The sequence below is a fragment of the Rhinichthys klamathensis genome, unplaced genomic scaffold (genome assembly GCF_029890125.1).
Source record: "Rhinichthys klamathensis goyatoka isolate OS25496 unplaced genomic scaffold, OSU_Roscu_1.1 h1tg000079l_1, whole genome shotgun sequence".
Taxonomy (NCBI): Eukaryota; Metazoa; Chordata; class Actinopteri; order Cypriniformes; family Leuciscidae; genus Rhinichthys; species Rhinichthys klamathensis.
In genome coordinates this window covers 133,461-152,281 of record NW_026606621.1, presented here as the reverse complement: position 1 = coordinate 152,281, position 18,821 = coordinate 133,461, and the positions used below count along the sequence as shown (strand labels likewise).

Sequence of the window (18,821 nt, the reverse complement as noted above, 5' to 3'; positions counted from 1 at the left end):
GGGACAGGCCGAACGGCAGGACTGTGTATTGATATGCCTGGCCCTCGAAAGCGAATCTCAAGAATCGCCTGTGATGGGACGCCATTTGTATTTGGAAATAGGCGTCTTTCAGATCTATTGACATAAACCAGTCCCCGTGGCGCACTTGCGCGAGGATTTTCCTGGTCGTAAGCATTCTGAACTGGCGCTTCACAAGCGCTCTGTTCAGCTGTCGCAGATCTAAAATAAGTCTGAGACCTCCATCTTTTTTCGGTACCAGAAAATAGCTGCTGTGTAGGCCCCCTTTGCTCTGAGCTTGAGATAAAGGTTCTATAGCACCTTTACTCAGTAGTTTCGCTATCTCGGCTCGAAGTAGATGAGATACTTCGTTTTCCAACGTCGTCTCGACGCGCGCCGTATAACGGCGGGGACGTCGAGCGAACTGTAGCGAATAGCCTCTATTTATAGTGTTCAGCACCCATTCTGATACCCCAGGAAGCTGTGCCCACACTTTCGCGTGAATAGCTAGGGGTAGAATGAGATCTGGGCTCTGGCCGAGACATAGTGACGGCAAGAGAGCTCCGGCGTGCTGTAACGCAGACACGGTGTTTACAGTGTGTGAGGCGGGGGGCGCGCCGATCGCGGCGGGCAGCCTGGCCGCGCTCAAAACCCTTATAGCAGTTTGCTGAGGGAGAGAGAGCGGGGCGAGCCCCGTGGGGCTTAACATGTCTGTGAGTGAATGTGGGCGCAGGACAGCGGGCACATTTACTGCACTGAAAAACACCGTCGGCCTGAGCTGACTGAATGCGTGTTGGTTTCGTTTTCACAGAACCCGTGGGACATGTGGTGTGTAGTGTTTGTGGGCACTGAGACGTAGGCACGTTCACTACATTTAGTGCACAATCGACATGAGGCGATTTTGTTTGTGCGAGCCCTGCATTTTTGCGGGCTGTGTTTGTGTGTAGAAATGAGCCCTGGGTTGTAGGCATTTTCAATACACTCATAACACCATCGGCTGTGGCCGGAATACCAGAAAATACACCATTTATGTGATTTATCTGGGTCGCCGTGGGAACAGCATTTGTGTGCAGGCAAGCGGGCATGGTACTGGCTTGCTTACTGCAAAATACACTGGAACAGTCACATTTTCTGGAACTGAACGAGCGAAAATTTCAGTGGAAGTCTGGCCACGGCGAGACTGAAACACCGTCGATTTCCTAGGAGGCTAGGAAGACTTGTGTTGGTTTCGTTTTACAGAAACCGTGGTAGTGTTTGTGGGCACTGGGTTGTGGGCACATTTACTACATTTAATGCACAATTGACATGCGTCGATTTCATTTGTGCGAGCCCTGTACCGTGGCGGGCTGTGTTTGTGTGTAGAAATGAACACTGGGCTGTGAGCATTTTATTACACTTATAACACCATCGGCAGTGGCCGGAAAACCAGAAATACAATGATTACATGATTTTTCTGGGTCGCCGTGGAAACGGCCTTTATGTGCAGGCAAGCGGGCCGTGGTACCAGCTTGTTTACTGCAAAATACACTGGAACAGTCGCATTTTCTGGAACTGAACGAGCGAAACGTTTTTGGTGTAAGTCTGGCCGCGGCGAGACTAAATTTTTATCTGCTGCGAGAGCCGGGATCGAACACGGGTCTCTCGCGTGAAAGCTACGGGTTCCGCCACTTGGCCACAGGGAGAACTACACTAGTGCGCGGCGGTTGCGCGGGCGCCTCCCAATCGAGGCCGATGCTTTCCACGGCCTGAGAGAGCAGACGCATCAGCTCAGTCTCAATGCCGGCTCTCTTACCAGTGGTCTGGCGGGAAACGCTAGCGGAGGGGAGGTCCACGGAGCTCGCCCAACCCTCGCTATCGGATGCCAGAAGAGAACACGCCTCGGTGGGTTCGTCAAACTCGTGGATGGACGCGGCGGCAGGCGGCGGCCGTTGTCCGTCAGTGAACGACTCGAGCGAAGCCGGCGAAGCTGGCGGGCGAACCGGCGAGCTTTGGCGGGCTGGAGAAAGCTCGGGAGCGCGCTGGGCGCGGCGCGGCACCACGGCGGGCTGCGGTGAAGGCTCGGAGAATGATGCCAGGCGAGTCCTCAGAGTCACCATAGGCAAAAGCTCGCAATGAGGGCATCCGCCGTCAGCGAGCGCGAGAGCCGCGTGATCCTCACCCAGGCAGGAAACACAGATGACGTGCCGGTCTCCATCGCTGAGCGGGGCGCAGCACGAGCCACAGGAAGGCATCTTTAAAAAGACGCAGCTCTTTTGTGAGAGAAGTGTGAGTCGCGTCAAGTAAGCGAGCAAACACTCTCAACAGAGTAAATACACACAGAGTATAAAAGGATATAGAACGCCGGAAAGCGCAGCAGGTACGGCAGTTGAAGGCGGCGAGGCCAGCGACTCCAGAGCTCGTCCCGCTGAAAGGCTTGCTTCGACGGCGCGGCTTCTCACTCCGGATCCAGCGATGCATGTGCGTCGCTGAAGAGATAGAAATCAGCTTGTACCAGCCTAACGAGCATATTTATAGGGTGAGACCACGCCCCTTCTGGCGGGACGTGACGATATGGGCGCGAATTGCCCCCATTGGTCATTACGTCACGCAGAGTCTCTCTCGATAGGCTGCTGCATTTGCTGCAGAGCAACCAATAGGCGCGCGAGCTGTTTCGCCTATGTCTGCTTGCTGCTGCAAAGCGTTTTACATTAATAAAAAATTAAGGATAATTTTTGGCTTCAATATCTCGTGGAAAAGAGTTTTTCCCCCTAGCGTAAGCTATTACGCAGTACGAGAGATACTCTCGTAAGAGAACATACTTTTTTTAAATTCAAATGTAGTACCTACTCAGACAATATGCGATTTCGGGATGCAGCGATTATGAAAATTCTAAATTTTGCACACCACTACACTACACTACCGTACATAAAGATTTTTTTTTATGTATTTGAAGTCTCTTATGCTCACCAAGGCTTATTCAATCAAAATGACTAAATATTTTTAAAATATATATATATATATATATATATTTTTAAATGTCATTTATTCCTGTGATGTCAAAGCTGAATTTTCAGCATCATTACTCCAGTCTTCAGTGTCACATGATCCTGCGTATTTCGATATTATTTCAGGATTCTTTGATGAATAGAAAGTTCAGAAGAACAGCATTTTAGAATTTCTTTTATTGCAACGGAGTAAAAGTTTTTACTTTAACAATTGGTAACACTTTACAATAAGGTTCATTGATTAAACATTAGTTAATGTATTAACTAACATGAACTAACCATGAGCAATACATTTGTTACTGTTTTTGTTCATTTTTGTTAACGTTAGTTAATACAAATCCAGCTGTTCATTGTTTGTTCATGTTAGTTCACAATGCATTAACTAATGTTAACAAGATTTTAATAAAGTATTAGTAAATGTTGAAATTAACATTAACAAAGAATAACAAGTGCTGAAGAAGTATTGTTCATTCTTAGTTAATGTTAACTAATGTAGTTAACTAATGAACCTTATTGTAAAGTGTTACCGAACAATTTAATGCATCCATGCTAAATAAAAGTATTACTTCCTCAAAATAAATAAATAGTACAAACCTTGTTGACAAGACTAGCTCAACACCCCTTAAACTATGTTCGCATGCAGTTGCACAAACCCCTGTTCTTCTGAAAGACAATAGAAAGGCCCATCAGCCCATTTATCTCCTGTTCTCAAAGTGATTCTCCATGGAGAAAAAGTCTAAGCCATCAAAACGTATTCCAAAGAGCAAAAAATCCTCATGCACACATAACTTAAGGGTCATAAAACATCTTGAACAGAGCCAGGTTGAACAGATTCGCAGCTGTAGTTGTATGCAGCTGGAGTTTAGAGTGGCTGTGAATATCTTAATGACAAATGTGCTGCATCAATGATGATAAACTGGATTAAAATCAGTTTTTTGATTTTAGTAATTCGTTTTTTTTTATATGTAAACAATCTTAGACTTTACAGTGGATCCTGAGCAGATCATGAATGTTGGTGCGGCGTGTCACTTGACTGCGTGGAAATCAGATGAGAGCATGCGGACACACTTTAACCACTTAACACACAGTGTCATGTGTACTGTCTGTGCATAGAGTTGAAGTTGATGAACGCCTTTGCATTCGATACAATGTAACAATGCATTGATGCTGCAGAAGCTTTTCTCAGAACTAATTCCCCTTTTCTGAGCCATTGCTTAAATAACTTTAAATCAACTGGTGATTTTTAGGACCTTTTTGAAGTCAGTTCTCCTTAGGGTGAAAATAATCACATTAAATCAACATGGTTCACTAATAAAGACAACACTGTTGTCTCCGTTTTGAAAAGTAGTATATCTAATATTTTATTATTTGAAAAAAATAAAATATTTTCCCGTCTTTTTGGGAAATTTTATGTTTGAAAAGTGTACTTCCTTTAAAATAAATGTTACTTGGATTGATATCTTGCTATGTGATGCCAATACATTCATACAATACTTGTACGTATTTAAATACTTTTTGGGGCCTTTGTGATATTGCAAGAAGTAAAGATATAATTATAATAAAGAGGAAGGGAAAAACAGAAAAAACATCATTCGTATTTAGTATGTAAATCGAATGTTGCACTTTTCTAATATTTCTATGAACACTGAAGGTTGTCTGAACGAAATGTTTCCCATGTGAACACAGATATGTGTAGGATGTATAGCTGAGCTGTCCAAGAAGCATACGAGTAAACAGTCTCTGATCCGGCCTGCTCGTGTTTGGATAACCTTGTTTGGCTCCGGGAGCAACGCTCCGTTGCTTTTAATAAATTTCATTTGCAACTCAAAGCTTCCACCGCCATGCCTCGCCCCCACTGAAGCTCGGAGAAATGAACGGATTTTGTGTGCGTTTTTCTGGAATGTAATAACACAGGTTTTCTTGGGAGAGAGAGTGCCATACTTGCCCTGGAGATTTCACGGTATTCCTGCGTGTGATGTCATTAGGCAAGATGGTAGTTTTCCTGGAACAGCGTTTATTAAATGAGCTCTATTCAGAGGGATTATCCGGCATAGTTTGCAATTGTCATTTTCGCTATCACTTCTGATGATAATTGAACTGAATATTTGTTTCTAATTGTTGTATCTATCTATCTATCTATCTATCTATCTATCTATCTATCTATCTATCTATCTATCTATCTATCTATCTATCTATCTATCTATCTATCTATCTATCTATCTATCTATCTATCTATCTATCTATCTATCTATCTATCTATCTATCTATCTATCTATCTATCTATCATAACTAATAGTGTGTTATTGCTGTTCTCCTGTAGGAGATGACCCACTCCTGGCCTCCACCTCTCACTGCCATCCACACACCAGGCAAAGCTGAACAGACCAAGTTTCCCATCCCTTCAAAGGTGGGCTCTCTCTCTCTCTCTCTCTCTCTCTCTCTCTCTCTCTCTCTCTCTCTCTCTCTCTCTCTCTATCTCTCTGTGTGCCTTTTAACTTTTTTAAATAAATGGACTTCATCATCAACATTACGGAGTATCATGACACAAAATTCTATTGCTAATGCTAGGTTTTAAAAGGCAAGCAGTTGATATTTTTCAATCTGGCTCTGGTCAAAAACAGTGAGCTGTCTACCGCCTCATTAGTCACCTTCTAAGGCACTAAGATGGAAGTTGATTTGTAACGCTCTACATGAGCAGCAACTTCACATGCTATCGGAGACCAGCGCTTATGTTGTATTTTCAGTACAATTGGATGTTAGCATGTTGCTAAGCTAACAATGCAACACACTAGCAATCATAAAAAATGCAGCACACACAAACATAGTGTAACCAGTAGGGATTTCCTCAAAGCTGAATAACTTATTTGGAAAAGCGCGTATAATGGCTTACAAACAAATAACGAATTATTCCGAATAATGGGGAAAAAAATAACATTTGGCAGACACATCACTCCTTGTGTTTGCTGGTTGAGCAGGGGATAGCATGATATTTTACATAAACCTCTGAATTCACTACTCTATAATAACTGTGAAGTGAATGAGTGTAAACTCTAGGTATGAAACGGGTTCAAATAACTGCATTGTGTCTCTACGCGTCTCTCAGAAATCAGATATTGCCAAGAGTAACATCAACTAAAATACTACATCATACACATTCTCTAATACTTGATGTCTATTTAAATGATTTAAACCTTGTACGATATGATAGGCCTGTATGTTTCTCTTGCTCACTCTCTCCCAGAGTTATTCTTTAGCCAGTAATTTGTTCAGATTTGCATTTGAATGCATCGTAAAAGTTGTTTTAGCAATTTTCAACCACTGAATGTACCCTGTTCTCTAATCAGCTATTTTATATAAAGTTTGACTCCTCTAATTTGAGGTTGTGGGTGATTGTCCTGACATAACTCCTTTTATTTAACATTTGGGGAACAGGAATGGTCCCCAAGCCGGGACTCGAACATGGGTTGCTACATTTCGAAGCACAGGGCTATATGGCTCTGACAATTAGTTGTTAAGTTATACAAGGAATATTTGTTAAATGAAAACTATAAAGGGCTTCTCATGTAATTTTACGAACTCCCGGTTTATAGTTTAGGGTTTGAGACCTTTAGCTTTATCATGAGTTTAATTTTGCTCATGTAATACTTTGTAACATTCTTTCCCATGTCCTCACACAATCGATATACTATGAGAAATTCTGATAAAATGTCCAGTTATTCGTGTTTTCTTGTCCGACCAGACTTTGGGCTGTTGTCATAAAGTCCACGTATCACTCTTCACCTGATGTCATGTGACAGGCGTCCTGAGATGTTGGAAGGATAAGCGATGTCATTAGCATGATGTCAGAATGTATTTACCTCTCAGCTGCCTTGGCTTAAGCAAAGCGTGTCGCTTCTAAAATATCTTTGAGAACAAAAACTCTGTTTAGCCAGTTATTCTGCTGTCCATGTGTATTACAGAAAAGGTTAAACCATTTCATCACACATCACAGTATCTTTACCTGTGAGAATAAACCTGCAGAGTTTGCGAATGATATTCTAAATTGAAATAGCAGGCCTGTTTAAGCTCTGGACTTTACACTCAAGTTTCCTTCAAATCCCATGATGCTCTTTTCTCTTTGCCATGGCGTCCGCTGTTTGTCTCTTAATAGGACATGGTCTGAATCTCATAAGTCGGCCTGGATGACACTGCTAATAATACGCTGACTCTATAAATCCTGATGTAATGTGCCATCAGCGGGCAGCAGACGTCTCTCCACCGCACCGCTCAAGTCTGATTTGTGTGCCTGCTCTAATTGTATTAGTGTAAAATCAATTAAAGCTATCAGCAGAACTATTTCCCATCTGTGGCTGCTCCATGTGAGTTAATGCACAGAATGTAGCGCTGATATTTTATTCCAGTCAGATGTTATTATCATGCTTGATTTTATTATTAATTGTATTTATTTATCTGTTTTTACAATATCTTTTACAATATTTTTTTAATTGTTTATTTATCTATTATTATTATATATTTTTGTTACATTTTTGTCGTTCACTACATCTGTCTTTCTCTTTCCATTGCAGGATTCCCAGCATGTGACCTCAGGATTCAATGGAAGTAAGTAACATATTGTTTCTACACATTCCATTGCCATGCAGTACTGAAAAAAAAAAGCCATACACTTCAGATATCCAATGACATGGAATGCTGTGTTATTGACATGTTGCTTCATGTGCCATACAGTATTCCTGGTATTTGGACAAATGCACTTTATCTGATCTCTAATATTTCCGTGAAATTCTTTTCGCAGAACGCTGCAATGTTCCTAGTAACAAGCCGGTACCACAGAAGTCGTGAGTATTAATTTGATGAATTATTTGAGGGAGTCTCTCTGGGTGGAGAGAGAGATAGAGATCTGTCCACGTCTGTCCAATTCCCAGCTGAGGGGAAACGGCGGTCTTCACAAACAAACACTTCACTTTAACCCTTTCTCATACATATTTAATGACACCTTATTTAATGTCTGTGATATGGCATTGGCTGAAGAGGATACAAATGATTTACTACTTAACATAAGTCAACCTTTTTGTCATGCAATGTCATTTTTGCCTCATTTTGTTCAGGCATCGTAAGTGGAACATTTTACACTGCATTATTTGTGTTCATATAAAAACTAATCTGGTGTTCATGCTGGACTTGGATTATCAGATATTGTTTTTAGAATTATAATATTAACCCACATTGTTACAGTGATTATTCTATTGTACACATTTTTATTTTAGAATTAAGTTTCCTATTCTGCAAAAATATTAAACAGGTATATTCAGAACTATAAAATCCTAAAAACAAAATAAAATGACTTGAGGAAGAAAAAATGGCATGAGATATGAAGACAAAGAACATATCTTTGATATAACTTATCTATGTACGTTAATGATTTTTCGCTAATTAGCTTCATATCTAACAACTATTCGGTGTGAAGGGCTCTAGTGAGGTTTGCGCTTCATTTCCATCTAATGCCTTTGTGTTTATGTCATTAGGCATATTTATGACACTGACTGTCCGAATTCTTGACACTTAGGTAATAGACTTCCAGTTGCAATTTCACTATTTTCTCATCTTCAACCATTATATTTAGTGTTTCAACATAACAGCCAACTGTTATGTTGAAACTTTATCGATTTGAGAAAAAAAGTGGATGGAAACTTGGCAATTGGTGCTAGAAAGTATGGTTTACATATTTTTTTTTTTTTTACTATATTTTATTTTACAACGACTGAAAGCCATTTTTGCTTTGTGCTAAGCCACAGATGGGTTTAATACCATGAGTGATTCACTTTGAAAAAATACAAAAAAATTCCACTTTTTAAGTTGCTTAATATAGACATTTTCTATGAATAACATAAAAAGTATGAAGCCCTTACTGGTGCCAACATGTGTAAGAATCTGTTCAAACGCAGATTTCTAAACAGATATGACAAAGTCAAACAAATGAAAGTGTGTGTGTGTGTTGGTTTGGAGAGGCAGCGATGGGGTGATACTGCAAACAATAGCTGGAGGAATGCAGCATTGTTTACTCGTGGAAGCCACTTAAAGGCTGCAGTTATCTGCTGATCTGGCCCCAGTCTCTGATATGTCGTTTTCTCTTCATTCCAGAGACCCAGAGCAAGCCTTGAGCACTGCTCTTCATGTTTACTGCATGCCGTTCGCATATCCCACTGTCTCCTTACACTGCTCCATTATTCCTTTGCTTCTGCTCAAAATCACCCCGCTTGTATTCCACTCAAATATGTGCCAGATATTTGAAAGGTCTTAAATGATTTAACCAGTCCAAATGTTTAGGGATGCAGCCCTCAGGGCCAAGGACATTTCTGTCAATACTGGCTTTGTCCTCGAGAGCTGAGTGCACGAACTTAGCCTGAATGTTTGAATTGTAGTGAAGACAGAAATGAATATCAGGAAATATCATGTTGACAGATATGTTACATGATATCAAGTAGCCTTCGCATTGTTGAATGTCAAGGGGGGGACAACGGATGCGAGAACCAGTTTGTCGTCTATGCGCTACGCTCGAATTGAACACGAGCAAGAACGAGATTTCATTTTCAGTTAAGTCCAAATTTATTTCTTTGACGGGACAATGCGCAGTTTAATTGGATCCACTTATGGATGCACGGTCTTGACTAGATGTACCATATTCAGTTAGAGTTGTTAACTCGCATAACCCCAGGCTGTAATATTCCTCACTTTACCACACCGATACCTCAAGACTAACATGGAGGATTCAGATGTGCCATCTTATAAACCTTTAGCACTTGAATCTCTCCCACTTGTGCCACTATCATCCATTAGGTGGATAGTACAGAGGCTTTAATTTGAAGTTTACCGTGGTGAGGAGTCGTAAAACGGCACTTTTCCTCGGCAGATCGGCCATTTTGTAACCTCCTTGAGAGTGGCGGTGATCAGCGGTGTAATTTACTCGGAGCCTGATATTAGTCACACTCAACTGCCGCTTTTTCCCACCGTCTGTGAGAGCACACCAGAGAATATGGGCCAGTGTCAAACAAGCCAAGGATAGCCTCTACTGGTAGATTAGATATTCTCAGGGATTTCGCTTCGCTGGCATGTTCTGCTTGAGGATATTATCATGGTGTTACATACCACTAAGTTGACTGGAATTTTGTATGTATGAATATCTATGTGTTTTATTTGACCAGCACCTTCACTTTAAACTGCCCCTATTATGCTATTCCAAAGGTTCTTAAGTTTGTTTTGGAGGTCTCCTACAATATGTTTTTTATGCATCCAGCGTAAAAATAACACTTTCTCCTAATTATATATACAGTATTATATCTCATAATATACATTGCACATCACCTCTTTTCTCAAAGACTCTGAAAATGATTAGAAGATTCAGTCTCTAAACCCCTCCTTTCCGAGAGCCTACTCTGCTCTGATTGGTCAGAAGGCCCAGTCTGTTGTGATTGGTCTACTCTGCTGTAATTGGTCTACTCTGCTCTGATTGGTCAGACGGCCCAGTCTGTTGTAATTGGTATACCACTGTCGGAAACGAAATGCCCACTACCATAACTGATGTGAAATGAACCAATCAGCTTGTGCCGTGTAGTTAACGTTGTAAATATCATCAGCTGCGTTGAGGGCCAATCAGCATCAGCCTGCGCCATCTAGAGTTTCATGACAGAACTTGGCATTTAACATTTTATGCCTAAAAACATGGTAATTTTTTTTTTTTTTACAATAAAAAGTATTATAAAAAGTGATAAAAATAGATGTCCAAAATAAAAAAAAAAAAAAATTTTGAACCAGGCTTAATCCAATGATCAGATTTCTGTTCTGGAAATGTATGCAAATTATTCATATCAAATTAAATACTGACTCAATTACACATTTAAACATTTCATATCAGGAAACTTGTAGTCCAACAAATTATCTTACTTTACTGTCATTAATCAACTGGGAAAAGTATGGAATCATCTATTATTATTATTATTATTTTTATTTTTTTACCCTATTCACCTGTAGCGTCTTTATATAAGCCAGAAACGTTGCGTTGTGCATCCTATATGATCTATATCTAGGATTTTCAATCATAGCTCATTGTCATACAGTACACAAAGGCCTGATTACTCCATTAAACTCACACATTATACAGCATTTATCTCACATGAAGTCAACTCAGGGAGGCATCAAACTGTAATTGATTAGGCTTAATTAGTCATCAGAAGTAAGGGCAGAGGAGAGCGGTAAGTGCTCTCTTCTTGATGGAAAGGGTAGAACTATTTAGAATTGTAATAATATTTCACGTTATTACTTATTTTACTGAGCATAAGAGACTTTGACATCAGAAAAACAATATAATATATATAATATAATATAATATAATAATATAATTTATTTCAGATTTTCAGATTTGTGTTTTTCACAAAAACATCTGATACAGTCGAAATTAAAATGAAACACAATAAGAACCCAGCTGAGCTAATTGAGAATTTATACATTATTATTGATGATGTGACATATTTAACAGGTTTGAAAAAAAATCACCATAGGCCTACATCTTTTCTTCTTTTTTTTCTTCTTCTTTTCATATGAAACACTCCTGATGTCTTCATGTCCAAGCATACATTTGAATTCATGGCATGCGAGGACTTTCTTTTATCCCTTTTAGACAGCACTTCTGAAAGACTATGACATTCCCTCAGCGGTGAAGATAAACACAGACAACAGAATCCCTGCTCTTGAGGAGAAAAGAGAGGGAACCCAGACGTGAGTTGGGGGGAGGTGCTTTTTCATCACAAACATTAACATAGACTCTTGATGTGACACTCCAGTCAGCTCTGAATCTGAGTCGGAAGTGGCTGCGAGCCAAGGTAAATAAGCCTCTGGACAGAGCGAGACAGTGTGAGGATGAATGGGACAGGCTGGAGGTAGAAACAGCCCTCTGCAGCACTCGTCCATCAGGGGCTCCTTAATCAAAGTTTTCCTAGGGTGGAGGACAGGAGGAGAGGGGTGTTGCCTTTGCACTTCCCACTGCTATGTGTTCTTTTCCACTCCCAAGGTTTTTTTTTTTTTTTTTTGTGCCTGTTTAATCTCAGTGTGTTTCATTCCGTGTGTGCAGTCCTACAGTGAAGACTGTTTCTTCGGCAGCCAAGATGGCAGTAATTCTTTGAATTAATTCTGAGTTGTCTGTGTAGTAATTGCTATTTTTATTATTTGCGTGCACTACTTTTTCTTTGGGTGCAGATTTATTTATTTATTTATTTACAGAACTATGGAAAATTGCACTTATTTTTTTTATTTTTATTTAAAACTCAATAACATATTTTTTTTTTTTAATTATTCATTCATTCATTCATGGGGAAAACTATGGAATATTTTATTATTTGTTTGTTTGTTTAATTATTGGGGGCTATGGAAACTTTGTTTGTTTGTTTACTTGATTACTTACTGGAGGCTAAGGAAAATTTGGTTTGTTTGCTTGTTTGTTTGTGAAGAGAACTATGGAGAATTACACTTATTTATTTATTTAAAATAATTTAAAATAATCATTATCATTTATATATTTATATATATAAAGATAATATATATATATATATATGTATATATATATATAATTTATATATTTATTCATTCATTCATTAATGGAGAAAACTATGTAATTTGTATACTTAGTTATTTACTGGGGGCTATGGAATAGTTATTCATTTATTTAAAACTCTTTAACATTTATTTATTTATTTATTAATTAATTAATTAATTAATTAATGGGGAAAACTGTGGATTATTTATTTATTTACTTATTTACTTGCTTAATTATTTAGGGACTATTGAATAAATTAATTTATTAATTTATTTACTTATTTACTTGCTTGCTTGTTTAATTATTTACTGGGGACTATAGAATTTATTTATTTATTTGTTTACTGGTGGCTATGGAAAATAATAATTTATTTGTTTGTTTTTTTGTGTAAACTGTGTAAAATTGCAATTTATTTAAATGATTTTAAACTCTTTAACATTTATATACACTCACCTAAAGGATTATTAGGAACACCTACTAATACTGTGTTTGACCCCTTTTCGCCTTCAGAACTGCCTTAATTCTATGTGGCATTGATTCAACAAGGTGCAGAAAGCATTCTTTAGAAATGTTGGCCCATATTGATAGGATAGCATCTTGCAGTTGATGGAGATTTGTGGGATGCACATCCAGGGCACGAAGCTCCCGTTCTACCACATCCCAAAGATGCTCTATTGGGTTGTGATCTGGTGACTGTGGGGGCCATTTTAGTACAGTGAACTCATTGTCATGTTCAAGAAACCAATTTGAAATGATTCGAGCTTTGTGACATTGTGCATTATCCTGCTGGAAGTAGCCATCAGAGGATGGGTACATGGTGGCCATAAAGGGATGGACATGGTCAGAAACAATGCTCAGGTAGGCCGTGGCATTTAAACGATGCCCAATTGGCACTAAGGCGCCTAAAGTGTGCCAAGAAAACATCCCCCACACCATTACACCACCACCACCAGCCTGCACAGTGGTAACATGGCATGATGGATCCATGTTCTCATTCTGTTTACGCCAAATTCTGACTCTACCATCTGAATGTCTCAACAGAAATCGAGACTCATCAGACCAGGCAACATTTTTCCAGTCTTCAACTGTCCAATTTTGGTGAGCTCTTGCAAATTGTAGCCTCTTTTTCCTATTTGTAGTGGAGATGAGTGGTACCCGGTGGGGTCTTCTGCTGTTGTAGCCCATCCGCCTCAAGGTTGTGCGTGTTGTGGCTTCACAAATGCTTTGCTGCATACCTCGGTTGTAACAAGTGGTTATTTCAGTCAAAGTTGCTCTTCTATCAGCTTGAATCAGTCGGCCCATTCTCCTCTGACCTCTAGCATCAACAAGGCATTTTCGCCCACATGACTGCTGCATACTGGATGTTTTTCCCTTTTCACACCATTCTTTGTAAACCCTAGAAATGGTTGTGTGTGAAAATCCCAGTAACTGAGCAGATTGTGAAATACTCAGACCGGCCCGTCTGGCACCAACAACCATGCCACGCTCAAAATTGCTTAAATTACCTTTTTTTCCCATTCTGACATTCAGTTTGGAGTTCAGGAGATTGTCTTGACCAGGACCACACCCCTAAATGCATTGAAGCAACTGCCATGTGATTGGTTGATTAGATAATTGCATTAATGAGAAATTGAACAGGTGTTCCTAATAATCCTTTAGGTGAGTGTATATGTATCAATTCATTCATGGGGTAAACTCTGAAAGTTTTGTACGTGGTAAAAAGAGTCAGAGGTGTAACTGTACTTTTTTTAGCCAATCAAAAACACTCTTGGTCTGTAAAGGCTGTCATACACAATGTATGTTAGGTTTGCTGACATCGTGTGGACTGACATGCTCGTAAACATAAACAGCCTTTACAAAACGTGCTATGTCAGCTCACTGATGGTAAAACCATGGTACCAGATACTTACTATGGTACTGAATTACTATTATTTCATAGTATGGTATTTGCATAGTGCTCTTAGGTACTTCAACGAATACAATGGTACTACTGTTGGTCTTATAAACCGTGATATTATTAGGGTACCTTTGTAAACAATGGTATTACCATAGTAGTTTTTGCGAGTGAGAGCTGGCATGGATGTATTTGGCAGTTGGGTAACAGTGGCAGCGTTGGGGACCTTCTCTCTTGAGTTGCTTTCGAGACGTGCATAGTGTTGACAGAACTGGAGCGCTGTTGAGTCTCAGGGCAATGCCGGCATGCTCTCGTCTTCCCAGAAAAAAAACACTGTGTTTATTTACTGCCAAGCAAGTCCAAGTGCATTTTCATGTTCTTGCCTTTGATTGAAATGGTGACTCGAAGGCCGCTGTGGATTCTTTTATAAGACCTGGATTCATTTCCTAATGGGCTACAGTAACAGCTTTACCAGAAACGGGGTTTCTAAGGGACCCTCAGGAAGTGATGGAAACGTTCTTCTATCAGGCTTCTGAAGGAACCGCAAATTTGCTGGATCACGTGTGAATGTCAGGAAAAAAATCCCCCTTTTTGTGGTTCACCCACAATGCATTAACAGTTTTGCACTTTAAACAAGGTGCCGCGCCGTAAAGCTAACGGATAGGGGTCATTGTTCGTGTAAGGGGAGAGCTTTTGTTTATTGTTCTATTAAGAGCTATACTGCCCTCAAACTCAATATAAAATCCTGTCATAAAACCCTCTGTTAGCAATATTAATACACATATACTCTTAGCTTTGCTAGATCAGAACCCTGTTCCCTGTTCACCTCTGAATATTAATTCCAGCGCGTCAATGTTGACATGGAGTACAAGGGTGACAGTCGCCCACCCTGTCATTACCCACACACACACAGGGTTCCTCTCGAGAGTGCTTCCCCTCCTCCCCCTACATCTGGTCGCCTGGCAGCTCGCTGGAGCAAAGGCTTTTATTGTGGAGCTGTCAAAGCGCTAAGCTAAGTGGGCTAAGGGAAAGCTCTCCTTAACAAAGGAGCCTGTCACCATCAAATAACAACAAGAAGAGGGAACCCAGAGGGGCACTCTTAAATGGCAATTTGGCACCTACGGTGGTCGCTAAAAAAAAAAAAACAGAGCCACGTCTAATAATAGTAGTTATGGGGAGGGAGGGGGTGTGGAGAAACGGAGGGAGTGAGGGGTTGTTATAGAGGTGTGTGACAAAGTCTGGACCAGAAGAACTGGAACAGTACACCGTCTTTAGGTGACAAGCTGTCCTGATGAATGATGTCAGGGTGTCAAGAAGAAGGTCAGGGCATGGATTTGTCACCGGACTTGTCAAAGGTGTAGGTACACTTCTGCCTGTTTTTGGATGGCACGCTCATGGACTGTTCTCTGATATATCAGAAAATGACGTTGTGTGCAAGTTCCTAGCCTGCTAAGATGAGCGTTTTTGAGGAAGAACTCGTTGCTGGATTTGCAAAAGAGTCCTGGCAATGAAGCTTCGAAAGATCTTCTAGAGTTTTCTTTGAGAAGTAATTCTTGAGCACACCTGTATATTTAATTTGAGTTATGTCAGGATTACTCACATTTACCCATTCCTAAGTGGCACATCCCTAACTGTGTTCGGTCACTTTACATTTTACTGATTGTCAGTCAGGCCAATTCCTGACTGTGAGACCAATGTGAGACCAGTTAGCAAATGAATGAATTTCCTTTACAATGTAGCAAATGTATTTATTTATACTAGGCATCATACACTTGCTGACTTCGAAAATGGTTTGAAAACTGGACATCATGCTGTACACTAAACAGTTAAGGATTACACACTGCCAGATTTTTTTGAAGTCGTTCCAAACACAAATTAATGCAGAAACATGTACCTTGTTGCTAGGAGAAACAAGGTGTTCAAAAATCAGCTCAAAATATCAAACATGGTTGATACCCTTGGTACCCTTGGAAAGGTTGACTTTCAGCAACTACTGTCTCCTCGGCTTAGACTGCAAATTGTGGCAAATATGTGGGGAAAAGTTGTGTAGTGTATTCCAGCCTTTACTAAACAACTATTAATCTGGACCAATCCAGACATATTGATCAAATAGATCATCAAACAGTTTAAGGTAGTCCAAACAAAAATCAGAGAACAAAATTATGTTGGACTTCATCTGACAAACTCTAGAAGATCTTTCATGACAAGCCCCTCAGAGAATATTGTGTAAAACAAACTTAGTTGCTTAGCATGACTTACATGAGTGAACATAAACACACAAAAAAACATGTCTGAAGAGTGAAAGTTGGTATGGTGGACTGATGTGTTTTCCCCCCTGTTGGTCCAACCAACTACGAGGCTAAGGAGATACATTAAACATAATGCTTGTCTGTTTTCCACCGTCAACCAAGAAGCAGTATTGTGATGTGTGAATTGTTCAACTATTGACAGCTCAATAAAGCACAAGCAGCATGGCCATTACTGTCCACATCAAGATCAGAGTTGTCCAATCCTGCTTCTGGAGGGCCAATGTTCCTGCAAAGTTTCGCTCCCAACTCATGACATATAAACGCTTGGTCTGAACCCCTTGGTGTCACTTTTTAATGCATAGGGTACCCCTTTAGTGTGATTTTTCGACAGGGTACTCCATCCATTTTACATTCAGTTGTTTGGCTTATGCGTCATACTAAGACATGTTTGTTTATTTGCATGCATTTGTAAAAGTAGAAATGTTAAATATTAACCCCTCCCCTATACCGTAAACCCAACCCACTTCTCAACCATATAAAACTCACAGGCAAAAAAAAAAAAAAGTACAGTCAAAGGCAATTATTGCAAAAACTGACCAAAAAAAAAAAAACAGTGTAAAAGTATTACAAACACCTCCAGTTCCATTCAAAGCCATGCAATATGTTTATGAGAAGGACAGAGTGGAGCTAAAGGTTTTAATTGCTGAAAATGATCCTACTCCATAAACACACACAGTCATATCTCATTAAAAAAAATACACCCGACTCTTTAGCATACATCACACAATCGGTCAGAAGACACACACAAGAGCAAATGGGATTTCACTATCAAATCTGACATAACACTTCTTCTGGTGGCAATTTTTGAATGTGTGTACAGAATTTGATCTTCACAGCAGATGGAGACGATGGTCACTTTTGGGTCTGTTCCTCACACAAATCAACCGTTTGGACACTTGGAATATTTGTACTTTAATTAATTGTGACTAGAGTTGTATCTGCCTGTTATATCCTGTGTTTTATAGTGTGTAATATACAAATGGTTAGGTTTAGGGGTAGTGGTTGGGGTACATGCTCAAGAATGACTAAATAGTGTTATGTTAAATTGAAAGTTATACCCCAACATGTATGTCATAATGGCAAAATTATACCCCAGTATTTATTTTATTTAATCATGACGATAAAATTCCTATGCCCATAACATCTGTGTATGACTCTAAAGCTTTCTCATTGAAAGCAATGGAGTACCTTGCATGTCGAAGGATAATACAGGGAAATACAGCTAAAGGGTTACCCTGTGTGATGCCAAGAGGTCCTGACCAAGCGTTCAAATGTGACCAGTTGGGAATGAGAACATGTTGGTTTGATTAGGATTGGAGCTAAACTCTGTCAGGACCAATTGCTTTATTTTTCAGCAAGATGATGACCACAAACACCTCCATCTTGTCTGGATTTGGATTGCAGTGAATGTTAAAGACTTGAAAGATCTTCAGGTCTCAGTCCGTGAAGTTATAAGGAACCGGACAGAAGAGTCAAAGCAAAGTTATCCACAACCCACTACACCTCTTGGAATGATTGCCAAATACAGCGTAACTCTTTTATTTTGTCAAAACTTCGGACTTAAAACCCAAGGCATCCTTGAAATTTCTTGAGCGTTACCTGCAATAACTGTAAAGGCACAAGAGGTTTAATTAAGGTACATTCTTATTCTCAGGGAGATCTTTACTGCCACTGTCACCTTGTTGTTGCTCACTGGTGTCTAGACCTTAATCGTTGAAATAATTGTTAAATGCAATCTACACAGAGTTGGAATTGAATTGAACATCGCTACAAGGGTTTTGTGATCATAATTGGCATTTCTGTCAATGCACTTGAATCTCCCTGGAATTTCGCATTAGTCATCAGGTAGCTGGCAGGCAGCTATGGAGACAAGTAGCAGGTGCCTCACAATTTGCAGGTTCCCTCTGCGCAACACGGCAAATTTTAGTAATGACCAGCGAGTGTTCCACTCTCACAATTAGGGGAGCATAGCTGGCATACTTCCCAGAACCGACCCGTGAGACCCCGTCCAGAGCCCAGCAGTGATGTGGTACAGGTCTGCTACTGCAAACTAC

General features: G+C 40.0%; 1 protein-coding gene across 1 annotated transcript in view; it reads left to right on the top strand.

The window, feature by feature from the left end:
• The window catches only part of aff2 (AF4/FMR2 family, member 2), a 251,479-nt gene that overhangs the window by 154,731 nt on the left and 77,927 nt on the right, over positions 1-18,821 (top strand). The window contains exons 5-7 of the mRNA XM_056251211.1: positions 5,302-5,388; positions 7,547-7,580; positions 7,774-7,816. Of these exons, the coding sequence (XP_056107186.1) occupies positions 5,302-5,388; positions 7,547-7,580; positions 7,774-7,816 (164 nt within the window). The remainder of the gene's footprint in view (positions 1-5,301; positions 5,389-7,546; positions 7,581-7,773; positions 7,817-18,821) is intronic.